The sequence below is a fragment of the Sphaeroforma arctica genome (assembly GCF_001186125.1).
Source record: "Sphaeroforma arctica JP610 unplaced genomic scaffold supercont1.56, whole genome shotgun sequence".
NCBI lineage: Eukaryota > Ichthyosporea > Ichthyophonida > Sphaeroforma > Sphaeroforma arctica.
The window spans coordinates 35343-49657 of record NW_014040502.1 but is presented as its reverse complement, the minus strand read 5'-3'; the positions used below and the strand labels follow the sequence as shown (position 1 = coordinate 49657).

At 43.2% G+C, this 14315-nt stretch overlaps 3 protein-coding genes across 3 annotated transcripts; 2 read left to right on the top strand and 1 right to left on the bottom strand.

Moving 5' to 3' along the window:
- Nucleotides 1-3040: 3040 nt before the first annotated feature.
- On the top strand, nucleotides 3041-3454 carry SARC_01425 (hypothetical protein; the record flags this gene model as incomplete). The annotated part of the gene is made up of 1 exon (XM_014304846.1): nucleotides 3041-3454. One exon carries the CDS (start codon nucleotides 3041-3043, stop codon nucleotides 3452-3454), a length of 414 nt encoding a protein of 137 aa, XP_014160321.1.
- A 661-nt stretch (nucleotides 3455-4115) lies between these two features.
- SARC_01424 (bifunctional purine biosynthesis protein PURH) lies at nucleotides 4116-11219 on the bottom strand. Its single transcript, XM_014304845.1, has 10 exons — nucleotides 11118-11219; nucleotides 10306-10432; nucleotides 9441-9754; nucleotides 8469-8617; nucleotides 7794-7998; nucleotides 6768-6958; nucleotides 6279-6567; nucleotides 5852-5994; nucleotides 5164-5318; nucleotides 4116-4641 (listed from the first exon to the last, which is right to left on the bottom strand). The coding sequence occupies exons 1-10, from the start codon at nucleotides 11131-11133 to the stop codon at nucleotides 4458-4460; spliced, it is 1773 nt and encodes a 590-aa protein (XP_014160320.1). The 5' UTR covers nucleotides 11134-11219; the 3' UTR covers nucleotides 4116-4457.
- Nucleotides 11220-12289: 1070 nt separating this feature from the next.
- SARC_01423 (hypothetical protein) lies at nucleotides 12290-13636 on the top strand. Its single transcript, XM_014304844.1, has 2 exons — nucleotides 12290-12544; nucleotides 13131-13636. The coding sequence occupies exons 1-2, from the start codon at nucleotides 12477-12479 to the stop codon at nucleotides 13345-13347; spliced, it is 285 nt and encodes a 94-aa protein (XP_014160319.1). The 5' UTR covers nucleotides 12290-12476; the 3' UTR covers nucleotides 13348-13636.
- Nucleotides 13637-14315: the final 679 nt, after the last annotated feature.

The following is a 14315-nucleotide window of genomic DNA, read 5'->3' as shown; positions in this document are numbered from 1 at the left end:
GTATGATAGGCCGTGCTATACACTCAATAACTATAGAATAATCACACTGCGTAGTTACACACATATACAGTTTAACAATATACTAAAAATACCAAGTTAGTAGTTAGTAGTTTCTAAATATTTATTATCAGGTTGTCAGCAAGGCCAAGTAGCAACTGAAACTCGACATACTAGCCCGCCCAACAAATAAAGGCGGTCGAAAACGCAAATGTGATATGATTAGCTGTCTTCAATATACGGGAATATCATTGAATCGATGTTAAATGTTAAGATTAGGAACATATGATTGGTCACTATATGATTGGTCACTAAAAAAAGAAAGTCTATCAATATGATTAAATTCGACCATTGCGACCAATACGACAACGACACGTCACATTAATATCAGTGTCGTTTTCTAAAACGACACGTCGTATTCATTGCGACTCGTTTCGTTTACCAGATCAGCTAAAAGCCTATATTTGTATTTTTATAAAACAAAAATGAAAAAGTGGACAATGGGTTGAGCAATAGGGTTAGAAAATAGCCTCAACAATTGTCCATTTGTAACATCCACCTCGTGTTGTTGGGTGCAGCCGTCTGCACTGAGCACTCTACAGGGCGTGGGCCGTGGAGCGTGGGCCTTGTGCACCTGGGGGAATGGGGGCGGGGGTAATGGGGTTTGCCCTTTATTTTAAAAGAGCAAATTGCCCAATAGCTTCCTGAAAATTCAAGAGTGTGTATCGCCTTTTCGCCGTATCGGTTAGTATTTACTTTTACAGATAGTTCAGTTTTTTAGTAAAAAATCAATCTAGGTTGCTTAGCACTGTATGACCATGCAGTGATTGTATTGAATATAGATTGTTTGGCTGTACTCTATTATTCTATAGTGTGTACTATGTACTCTGTACTCTGCTGGGAGGGGGGGGGTCGTCTGTCTCTCTGAGACCTGAGACCTGAGTCCATACATTGTAAATACTCCCCAATCCCCATACATAGACTCATCAAGGTGATGGAGACTATTTAGTATTTACTCTCTACAGCAAGCAGACTGTTGACTGTTGGTCGTTGGGACCGACGTGTTGCCAGTTGGGACTTGGGACTGTCGAGTGTAGATTATATTTATAAATATATATAAAATAAATAGAACCTGAACAAAGTTGTGAACTCAGAACTGCAGTAGTGCAGCCTGCACTCCCTCAGTCCCTCACTCCCTGCAGTGACCAGGCTGCAGGGCACAGGCTCTGGAGACTGGACTCTGGAGGCAGTATTTAGAGTGTTTTAACTTTTTTTAGTGTTAGGATCACTGGATCAGGTGTCCGTGGACTCGCTTGCGCAGAATGCTCACCCATTGGGATTTGGGCCAATACCATTTCAAAATAAGCGTTCAACGTAAATTCAAATCAGGACTTTTAATATTATTAAAAAAGGGGATGTTTATTGAACTTCAGTGCTTTTAGTTTTGCTTAAAAAAATAGAAAAAAATAGTACATATTTGACCAGTTGTATTTTTATTTAAAAAAAAAAATAACAGTGTGTTTTATTGTTTTTTTTCTCGAAAATTTACAATGACGACATAATTTTGGAAAAAATTGAGGCCAAAAACAAAAAAAATCTGTTGACCTAGTATAGACTAATAACTTAATAAGGTCTGACTGAGGGCCTGAGCCTCCCTGAGGGCTGAGGCATCGGCGCATAGTCTTCAAATAGTAAATCCAAAGCTGTCCTGATGAGGGCTCAGGGGCCCAGGGCAGACAAGGGCAATAGAGCAAGAGACATGACCATTTTACTTTTTAGGCATACGCCTTTCTGTCAGTGACTAACTGACTGTGTAAATAGTATGTACTACTAGTAGTAGTAGAGACTAGAAGAGATAATGCATGTTAAGTTGGTGACTGGTGGCGTGGTGACGTGGTGAGCAGTGACTAGTGACGGACCGACAAAGTGACAAGTCGGGGGGTTACCTGACTACTGGAGTCGAGTCTGAACTCCTCTCTGTCCACAATACTATTTCTGCAAAACAAAATAGGAAGTAAATCCGATTTTACTCGCTCCCTGTAGTGTCAGATTGTATTTTTTATCAAGAGAGAAGAAACTTAATAATATACAATAAACATGCACTGCGGTTCATATTGACTCGAAGATATGTACTATTTTGCATACATCTCATTCTTAAAAATATGTATATTTAATAGCAGAAAGTGAAGAAACGCACTGATATGTCGAGATCATAGTATGTTTCAACATGATGGGCTTATGGGCTACATTCAAGACAGTGTATTGTACACGGACCATAGCCGAGGAACAGTATTTTGTTGTGTCACTTTCGGCTTCAATAGTATATTTCATCGCACTGACCACTACCTTTGCTCTTAGTATGTACGTTTGCGGGATTAACGTATCGGAAAATACTCGGCCCCTTTTCAACCCCTCTGGACAATGGTACTTCAACACGGTAGCGTCTTTTTTTGCATCTGGGAATTTTAGTCTTCACCGTTATCTTGATCCTAGCACTAATATCGTTATGTCACTGGAAGCGAAAATTTTACCTGATCAAAGCTAGAGGTTTGTCATTTATTGTTGGCTTGGGTGTTTCTTCATTCCTTTCCATAGTGGGTGTCTCGATGGGGGTTGTCAAAGACCACTGGTACGACTTGGAAAGTGTGTCAAAATGGTATCAATATATTAGGTTACTTTTGGTGACGGCCGGGGCGGCATCAATTTTATCACTGATAGCCACCAGGCAGGCCTTTTTATATTTCATTTTTGTAGTATACCCATACTCTCAGCGGTCCCACCGTCGAAATCTCAGTATAGTATACCTTCTTAAACCCTTCTGGCTGAGAACATCAATAATAACTTCGGCATGTACTCCAGATTGGGCAGTCTCGTACCTTTTATTCCGCCTATTTTCGTACTAGTCTGTTTCGCGTGGAAGTCGCGAAATATTAGTACCAGGTTTGGCTACTGGGAAAGCTACGCAAGGCTTGGCATAGCGATTCTCCTCTCTTCTCTTATATCGGGCGTGACACTGCTTTTATGGCCTTCAACTAGTACAGGGATGCAGCCAATATGGTTTGTGCTCATCATCGAATATGAGCGGATGTGGTTGATAGCGATTACCATGTGCGAATTGCTGTTGACTTTATCTATACTGGCTCTGCTGAATGTGCAACCACAGGATAAGTTGCATCCGAAGAATACTCAGAATATCACCTTTCAGAAGGCTTTGAAATCGGTTAAAGATGCATCTCAGGACCAGTTCGCCGAGATGGTCACCGCAGATCGGATTGAAATCATAATAGCGCGCAATGATGCTGAGCCCGACAAGAAACTACAGTCGTCTGATAGGCTGTCTCCCGCGAACATTTCTATGCGTTCTCCATTATCTGGGGAACACGCTGAAGGCTACGTGTCGCGCACATATAACGGTAGTTTGGGTAATGCCCTTAATGAAAACATCATATCGTTATAGCATGAGCACTGAAAACGAACGGCAGTGTATGCGAACAATTTTAGAACCAAAGGGCGTCGCTCAACATCCGAGCTTAAATGAAGCTCTACACAACACGTATTAATTCTATCACATCGATATCACAACGAATGATACCAACGTAGTGAAGTCGGACGAGCAGGTAATTTGTCAGGACCCACACGCGTACCCTGCCGGTGGCAACGATATGTTCCATAATTCCAGATCTCTAATCGGAACTCGATGCGATAGACAAAATGCCGCAGTTGACAGAATGGTGGCGATAGCGTGCAGTGGGCACAACTTGTTGTACAATATGTACATTTTTAGGGTTCAGGGTTTAGGGTTTATATGCACATTTACATCACGTGCGACGCCACAACCACAACCACGGGTTGCTGCTTTAGAATGAATTTCTAGCACGCAGGCCGAATGAGGTATCCAAGAGGGAAGTTGAAAAGAAACCTTGAGCGCCTAATTCTCGACACAGAGACTTAAGTTCAGTATAGAAAATGCACAAAAGTGGGGCCTAGTGAAGACTTAACTCGGTGGAGTTAGTACCAATTCCAAATTTAGTATAAAAAGCCACACAGCTAATAGAATTGTGATGATCAGTCCGACACCGAATTCAGCGGAGACTTAAAAAGCAAGATATATCAAATTTGCACTAGTTCATACAAACGTTACGATTTATTTTGCCGTTGCACAGACAAGTACTTTTAGCAATGTGCATGACAATTTGAACCTAGCAATAGCACACCACGGTGTCGTCAACTTCACTATTACGATCATCCGCAAAGCGACTAGGTATCGGTAAGTTTTGCGCACAAAAACTTGATAGTTTTACAGAATCGGTGTGAATATGATAGTCGTCAGCGATGGGCATCCCACAACTGAAAGTCAAAGTGAGTTCTTTTATAATCGTTTCAGGACCTCTCTGCCTTTGTCTGGCAGAGCACTCATCTCTACTAGCATTCTTAATTAGCCACGTTCTGAGAATATCAAACTAATGATGGAATAGACGGATGGATGTGTGTGCCATGGCCATCTTGTGTTCATTGACCGCTTCAATGACAATGCTATCAGCCACTGACCCCGAGGGTGACGCAACGAATGAGACTCCACTCTGCGCCGCTCGGTCGATGTTGTCGCGGAAGGGGAAGAATGCATCTGAGCTCACACACACGCCACTGCAACAAGTGAGGGACGATAAACATTTGTATGAGATCTCGAGTATACCAGTAGCACGTAAAATCAAATACAGGACGAGTATAAGAGGGTTCATTGATAGTATCTGGCTAACTCAGGAATGAAATTAACTACGAGAAAACCTAACACTATTGCGACAGGGAGTGATAATGAAGGGTGCGGAGGCGGAAACAAATTTAAAAACGTTCAAAAGTACACACAACGTGTAGAAAAATGATATGTATTCAATCCCTATTCAAATGTTTCAATACATGTCTCTGGGTTATCTCATTAGGTAACAAGAACAAGATCATTCATGCGCTATCCTAGTATCCTATAATGCACATTCAGATATACACTCATGTCTATTCGGTTTATGGACATACATCACAATCATTTAAAATTCATATTTCGAATCTCTACAACGACATTATCCAATAGTATCAAACTCCGGATACTCACAAAAAAAAACCCCACTATCCAGATACGCACTATCCCTATCGTCCACTCTTCTATATAGGTACCTGAGCGTAGCCATCCACTCTTTGCGCTCAGCGGATGTGAAGGGCTCGGGTGCGGTCTCAAAACTACTTGCAAAACTCTCCTCGGAGATATCTTCGCCAACAGTTCCACGGACAAATACATCGATGAGATTCGACTTGTCAGCACGCTTGGTGCCCTAATTATGGGACAAATTGCAGAAAATAAATAAAAATAATTTACATTCTTAATACAAGATACAATACGGGAAATATAAATTGCACCGCTGTTCGCGCAAGCTGAAACACTAGCCAACACTCCACACAACAACGATACGTCTCAGATTTATTTGAATTTATGTCGTATTAACCGGCAGTCGAACTTGTCAGCTGCCAACCGCGTGCAGTCAAGGGCTTAAATACACAGTACCGCTGAAAAGCGTTATCCGATATACTTTTACAGTCGGCCATATTCCTTGTTATCGTTGCATATGACACAAGATATACACATACTTTTTTTTTGTAATACTCAATACACCACGCACACCACACAATTATAGATACTGACTTGGAAAATGATACTCAATACACGTGGAGGTTGCCTGATCCGACAATCATCAGTCGTCTCGCCCGCTCGTGACATCCAATAAGAAGATAATTATCATTCACTCATACACGCAATCTCACGGATGCCAGGTACTAAGGGATACTACACAATTACACAGACACACACCTTCTTAAAATTTAGACCCAGTACACGGGGGTGTTGCCTCATCCACCAGTTGTCAGCCTTCTCACCCGCTAACCGCGTGCAATGAATTCGACTCTGTTGTCCAGCGCCTAGACCAACAACTTGGCCGTCCTTGGAATAGCACACTGTATTCGGATTGGCGTAGTCAATGGAGACTCAGTCAAGTGTGAATACTATTAACGAAGACTACTATGAAGCTCTCTAGCTTTGATCTGACGGGGTTCCAATGAGCGGCAAGGCGCTTTCAATCCAACTAGCGTCTCCAATATTATAATAGACTACTGTGAGGACTGTTCATCGGTACAATACATAAACGAACGACAATGCCAACTAGGTCATGAAAAAAAAAGTCCGCCGACCAGGCCACGTACGGCTCGTACACAAACGATTGTATCATGTGCAGACCTACCCGAATTACTCTGCGTGTACTTGAGTGCAATGGTTCCCACAATGAGATCTCTGACCGCATCCTCTCCAAGCGTCCCAATTTCGCTGACCACATTCTGGAAGTCGTCCTTGGTGACCTTGTGGTTGTTACGCTTCTGCTGCATGGTCAGACCAAACACCTCACGCCTCTCAAGCTCGGCTGGCTCGAAGGTGGGGTCGATCTTGAGGAGTGTGTATTTGCCCCCCTTCTTCTTCTTGAGTATCTCCAGGGCCTCGGCGGAATAGCCGGGCGCGATGACTCCATCACTGACCTGTCAGTGGAGTGAAGCAACTAAGACGTTACGATCGTTTATAAACATATATACACGTGTCTCGTCAATTTGGGGGCTGACAAAGAGGTCCTGATAAAAGGAGACGATACTAAGTGTGTGCCTCTTGTGTACGTAACAATATACGAAACAGTGTCTCAACTGCCCTATCCGACACAACGACTAGATCACCCAGCACATACTTCTCTGGAGATAATCCTGGCAGTACTTGCGTCACACTCATCACTCAGAGACACCCAATCACCGAACGACGACATGCGGTCCGCTCCACGCGCACGTGCGTAGGCACAGGCCAACGGCGAAAGATCAGCGATATCATCTACCATGCACAGCTTCTTGTCAGCATCGCTCATGGGCACGAATACAGCCGCGCCTGGGGATGTATGTAAGGTATAGGAATATACTCTGGTTTAGTATATTAGAGCACTCTTTCAAAGCATCGTAGACTTCTTAGGTGGGGTCTGTGTTTGGTTGGGCATAGTGTTGTCTTCGGGGCATAATATACACTCCGTATCCTTTCACAGCAGAACTATGGATAGGCAAACCTTATACACAGCAAAATCCCTTATAGCGCATACGAATACTCGAGCACGCTCCACATCGTGCATAACGGACCGTTGATTATGGACGATACCCTTCCCTCTACCACAGGCAAATGCCCTTACAATGGACCTACATCGACATACATAGCACCTCCTTGCGCTACACACACATTTGTTATATACTCAACCTCTCCATAGACCAATCGCTTACGCTCTTTCACACCACATCTCCACAAACAGCACCCATACACCCAAAGATGAGTGTGTCGCATAGACTGGAGTACCCCAATAAACCGACGTCTGAACATACACGCCACCCTTCCATCAGTATGGGCACATGACCTCATCGATATAACACCCTCAAGAACAGTAAACTTGTCATTCTCCTTACTACATATGCATAAACAGTGAACATATACCCTGGTACTCCCATATCTGCAGAGTACACAGTGGTCTACGTATACTACTTCACCACACCTCCCATATGTAACAAACATCTGCACATACACATTGCCCATCCTTCATATACACTCTCCCCATCCATACACATTGCCCATCCTTCATATACACTCTCCCCATCCATACACATTGCCCATCAATCCATCCTTCATATACACTCTCCCCATCCATACACAGCACCCATACAAGCTAACCAACAAGTCATACCTGCAGGCGACACGTGCTTGAAGGACGCAGCAGCTGGTAGGCCCAGAGCGGCCTTGAGTTCTCGCACTAACTGCCAGCCATTGAGTGCGTCTAGATAGTTGATGTATCCGGGGCTACCGTTGAGCACCTCGACGGGTAGCTTGCCATCGGGGTTGTAGATTTGCGCGGGCTTTTGGTGGGGGTTGGCACCGTAGCGGAGTGTGTACTGTTTTGTTTGGACGACGAAAGAGGCATGAATTCCTGAGGACTTTGCAGACTGAAGTTATAGGGTTTAGGGTTTGTACGTATAGGTAGTATGCGATCCGGTGGTCGAAGGGTTAAACAAAGTAGCGACGACGTAGCGGAGATGCTCGCGTGTATGTGATATCGGCAATCAGCAGAGGTCCAGTAGATCAGTTCTCCTGCGAATCAGTTTTTGTTCAACTGTCTAGCGAATTTCAAACCCGGAGCCAATACGTTTTCCCGAAAAATACCGGCTCACTTCACGCAAAAATTGGAATCTGTTTCTCACCTCTTTCCTGAAGCTAGCACATTGCAGAATATGTGCAGTACTTCATAGTGCACACACCACTCCAATGCATTGACACACACACACAATAGAGTACAATGCAATACATTGCCCAGAACAAAGTTACAAGGTTAGAGATCGCATATAAACCTTGCATATCCGTGTACCTGCTGACCGGCATTGGGATATTCGATACGCATGTAGTTAGAGATCGCATCATCGTAGTGGGCCGTGTGGCAGAAGGCCTTCACAGCCAATGCCTGTCGCAGTTCCGAGGTGATTGTACCGTCGCCCGATGCCTTTAGCTCGGAAATAACTGTGTGGGTGAAAATTGAAATATATATATATAAGGGCCGGAATATATGAATAACTATAAAGTGACATAACAAGGTCAGTATCAACCTATGAGATCAAGACCAATGTGTATCAATGGTACTACTACAACGCAGAATAGCAGTCGCCTCAAAGGCAGGCGTAGCACAGGTGAATACACAGTCGTACACAGGTTGGGAGTCAGTCACAATAGACATACAGAATTAACCACACCATACAACACACGCATGTACAAGTTTATACCCCGCCGGACAACAGTCGACTGCACGAACACTCGAAATCTGCTACAACGATAATGGTGTGATATTCTCCGCAACACCATGCGATCGTGTAAGTTTAAGCTCAAGAATGATGTCTACGGCGTGGTGTGCATAAAGCTGAAGCCCCCATGCTAACCATATCAGCTACATATGCACACACGGGAGGTTTAGCTCACCAATCAATCACATACATACACAAGGCGATTAGCTCACCGTATCAGCTACACACACAAGGTGATTAGCTCACCCTATCAGCTACACATGCACACACGAGGTGCTTAGCTCACCCTACCAGCTACACATGCACACACGAGGTGTTCAGCTCACCCTATCAGCTACACATGCACACACGAGGTGTTTAGCTCACCAATCAATCACATACACACACAAGGTGATTAGCTCACCCTATGAGCTACACATGCAAACACGAGGTGTTTAGCTCACCAATCAATCACATACACACGCAAACAGGAGGTGCATAGCTCACCCTATCAGCTACACATGCACACACGAGGTGTTTAGCTCACCAATCAATCACATACATACCCTTTGTGTAGTCGGAGGGATCGCAGATGACCGTCACGCGCGAGTGGTTCTTGGCCGCCGCACGCAGCAGTGTCACACCCCCAATATCAATATTCTCTACCGCATTGGCCACAGTCACATCGGGCTTAGCCACCGTGTTCTCGAAGGGGTAGAGGTTGCAAGCAACGATGCTGATGTAGTCGTATCCCCTGTTCTTCATATCTTCTTGATCTCTGGCAGACTCAGTGGCGAGGATACCACCGTGCACGGCTGGGTGCAGAGTCTTCACACGCCCGCCAAGCATTTCTGGAGCGTTTGTAATGTCGGCTACATCCCTACAATACGGTTATAAATATAAATATAAATATTTATGTATATATGTTTAATACGGGGAATATGACGGACAAACGTGATGACTAATCGCGTGGTGTAGCGAAGGCAACAATGGACCCCAGTTGCGACAAGGGGTTCAAAACTGTCTCCTGCATTTAATTAGGATCCTCGACAGTACATAATCTACCTCACTCCATGACATCCTCTCTACTAGCTTGACATACAACAGATACAGAAGGTGGGGGTATATAATATAATACATATAAATCCCCCACTTTAATGTATACTGGAAACAACATATACTCTAGTTGGCTTCAAATGCTTCAGATAAAGGGAGTTTATACCATGAATACAGCATCCACTTTAACCGGTATCACTATACAACAGATCAGGAAGTTACACCATATAAACATCATTTACTTTGACAACGCGCAAGCCGCTCTCGCGAATGTCTTCCGATAATATTCACTCTAACTTGAAATACACAAAAAGAGATACAGGGATTCCACATAAAACAGGAAAGATACAAACACGCGCAATGAGCTGCACATACTTTACGCTAAGGCCGCTGTCGCGACAGGCTTTGGATGTGCCACCCGAGGCGACCAGACTGACACCCAAGTCATTCAATTCCTTGGCAAATTCGACAAGTCCAGTCTTGTCACTGACGGACAGGAGAGCTACGCATGTATACATGACAAAGGGGGCGTAAGTGGTTGCTAATTGCATGCAATAACAAAGAGAACACTTTTCGGAAAGCTTGTGAGTACATCGAGGGGGTACAAAAGGTTATTAGTTGCATGCACCAACAACGAGAATGTGAGAAGTCAACAAGACTGTACTGGTCACTGACAGACAGTAAAGCTGCGTGTATGTAGCGAGGGAGTGAAAGTGATTTATAGTTCCGTATGATTGCAAAAGAATGCTATGCGATACGCCTGGGGTGTAAGTGGTTACTGGTTTCATTAGTTCATAACTTATATACAATCAAACATCTGGTATATATAAGATGTAGGCTTATGTTATTACTGCCAGCTTCACCCCTTCAAGTATGAACAAAGAGAAGATATATATGACGCGGTGGTGTGAGGGATTGCTAGTTTCATAGATGCATTTAATAATACCAATGAGCAAACAATCCGTGATTTTTTTTATAGCAAACTATAAGTGGTACATTGGTTACTCAAGTAATAGTAGACACCGGGGTGCTTATCGCGAATACATACAATGATTCAATACATGGATAATTCAAAAGATATCATATAGTGTCGCGTGCTACACAAAAAGTGCACATTCATGATGGCCATATTGGCAAAATGTTCCTTAGCAACGGGTGAACAATCCTGAATAACTCGTAGCACGTACCAGTGATTGGTGCCATACTGAGGTCTGAATTAGATTGCCTGTATCCAAACCCGAGAGAAGAGATGATGTATTGGAGTGTGAATTCGTCAACGTTGCTACTTGGATATATACACATAAATAGCGTTTCACAACGTATTCTGGATTATCTTGTGTGTCAGTGCCAGTAGTGACAGGCCATCATGCGTGCTTCCAGTACTATCTGATTAGATCTCGGAATTTGAGACAAAGATGTTTTATGTTGTTACGAACTGTCATCAATTATTATATAGGATGAGTTTTACTATGAGACTAGTAAATTAGAGTTTGCAACAAATATTTACGACAATATTTTCAAAAAATGTAGTGGAGTGTGATTGAAACTAATAAATAAAAATCATGGCCTCCAAGTTTCCAACTCCAAGGCTCCATGGAACATATTTTAACAGAGAGTGTCAGACTGTCAGGGACCCTGAAAGCGCGCCAGAATTCTAGTTCCAATGATGATAGGAAATCAGAGGATAAAGGAAACAATCCTGTATTCTGCGGTTGGGACACCCGAAAGTCTTCTTAAGGACTCCATTGTGTCTTCACCGCAAACCTGTGCAATTGTTGAAAGCGGAGAGGTTCTTAGAAGAATACAAAATCCCAGACATGAGGTACATAGGCTACGGTATTGCAAATATAGAATACAAGTTTTGGATACCGAGTTACCGACCTGTATAGTTTAAATAAAAGAAGGACAAATCTATTACAACTGTGCACTAACTCTGACGGTTCCGAAATACCTAACTTGCCACCTGGTTCATATGTGAAAATCTATCGGACCTGTTCACATTTAAAGCGAAGACTTGTAGCTAACTAAGGCTTACAAGAGCAAAAATTAATACTAAACTGCAAAGTTTGTATCACAAGATTTCATTATCGTACATATACAATGCTAAATCACCTTACTTGGCAAATACGATGTATGACCGAAACAGGTTTACTTACGGCAAGAGACCTAAAAAAGAACAACTTACGGCTTCCTATTCTTTAAAAAAAAAAACAGTACAGAAAAAACGGGGAAAAGGGAAACCCTACCATCTCTGTACCCAACAAACCCTACGTATCGATGAAATCATTTCTGTTCGCCGCAAAGTTGTATTTTTATACATAATTTTGTAAAAACATATGTTTGTGTCAATATCAGCCCACAGCAAACATCGAGAGTGTAAGACGAGAATAAGGTAAATAGAGTTGGCTTCTGCTGCCGGCGTAGAGAACATCAGAAATATCAGACGACGCGAGTGGATTTAACAACAACCAGAAATACTTAGATTACGGATCAATCAGATCGGTTGCATTTAAATTAGAAGTGGTGCATTGGTGTTGCGAGATACCATGAAGTTGAGCGCTCCGCCTGGGAGGGGCAGTGACAACCGGTCATATGATGAGTCTTCTGAGGGCGGGTATGTGATTGGTGTGATGTTTAGTATGTTTATGGCTTTTACATTTGGCTTCTATAACTAGGTACTTTTCCCAATGAGAGATCCGCTTGATAAAGTGTACAGTCAAGAGAATTTGTTTTGACCCGTGAGTAAAATTTCCGCTGCCGATGTGTGTAAGTCACGAGTGTTCCCAAGTAGGACTCTTGGCTATTGTTTGTGTGTACTTGACAATCATTCGTTGTAGTTACAACGTATGTACGGATAACACGCTGGAAAATTCATAGTTCATTGAGCACCACCGACGGCGATGCCTTTGGCTTTTTGACCCAGTTGCATTACATTGAGTACTTCTCGCCCGTGTATCCTGGTGAATAGAACCAAGGTCCGAACACTTTTCCATCCAGAATGCCCCTATTTAGACAAAAGTAGTGGCCTGTAGAGACGAAAATGACGGGTATCTCAAGTCACGATATGGCCCTGTTCACAACGATGCGTATCTGGGATATACACTAGATAGGTACACCTATACATATGTATATTTCGACTGCGAAAAGACTCATCTTCAGTACACATGTCACTTGTTCGTCGCCTTCTATTCAAGCTGCAGAAGTCTTCTGGATGCATTCTACGTAGTCCAGAAGGAAGGCGGCACATCGCAACGGTTGCTATGCATGTTCTTGATCATTGTGTTTGCAATGTTTGTGCGCTACTGCGTGGGCCTGGGCCCATACTCTGGGTATGATACCCCGCCGATGTATGGTGATTTCGAATGCCAGCGACACTGGATGGAGATGACATACCACTTGCCTCGGGACCAGTGGTAGGTAGAACGAGGCAAACTCATACTTTGCGAGGTTGTATGTGATCGAAGTATCCATATTCACCGTCTCTCAGATCAGTCTGCTCTGCGTATGATTTTAAGTACATAGATAATTCGGTTTGGATGACAGCGATACTGTGCAAGTTGTCGTCACATAAGCCGTGGGGTCAGGGGTACTTTTAAATGGCTTCGCTCACATTGATTGTGAAGGTTATCTAAGGATGCACTCTAAAGGGCAAACTGATGAATGGTCGTACGGTAACAGTCGCCTTCCACCCATCTAACACATAAACACTCATGGACTTTGGTGTAAACCGTATTGAGCAGCTTGTGCTAACCAAGTTTGTTTAGTTCTAATCAGAGATCCAGAGGTATGCATGACCTCTGCATTACTATCTACTTTTCCAAATGTTGCGACCGCCTATGCACGTGACATCAGGGGTAGAGCGCCGTACACATGGCCGACTAATTCGCCAATCTATGGGCAGTTAGATGGCAGACCATAGTAGATGGAACTTATCAATGGAACTGTTAGGAGACATACTCTTGCTGTGCTTTTTCAGATGGGTTTGCATATGACAAGCGCCTATTGATCGTAGTATTCTGCGTTCTAACCATGCTTATAGGTACACTGAAGGACCGTACAACAATTTGACATACTGGGGATTGGACTATCCACCTTTATCTGGTATGTCGTGCTGATCGACCTGCATGTGCATCGGCTAGTTTATGTTCTAGATGTCAGTCTAAGTCACAAATCTAGTATGGGGTTTTGTGGTAGCACATGTTCATATAAAGTTCGAGTGATTAAATATAATTGGAAGCCACGAATGCTGTGTGGAGCTCGTTTATATTATGAGCTGGAAAGTTTACGCTGCGTATAGCATCTGCAACGTATTTATCAATTTATGTCGTGACTGTATTATATATATATATATATATACATACGTATATATACATATAAATACATAC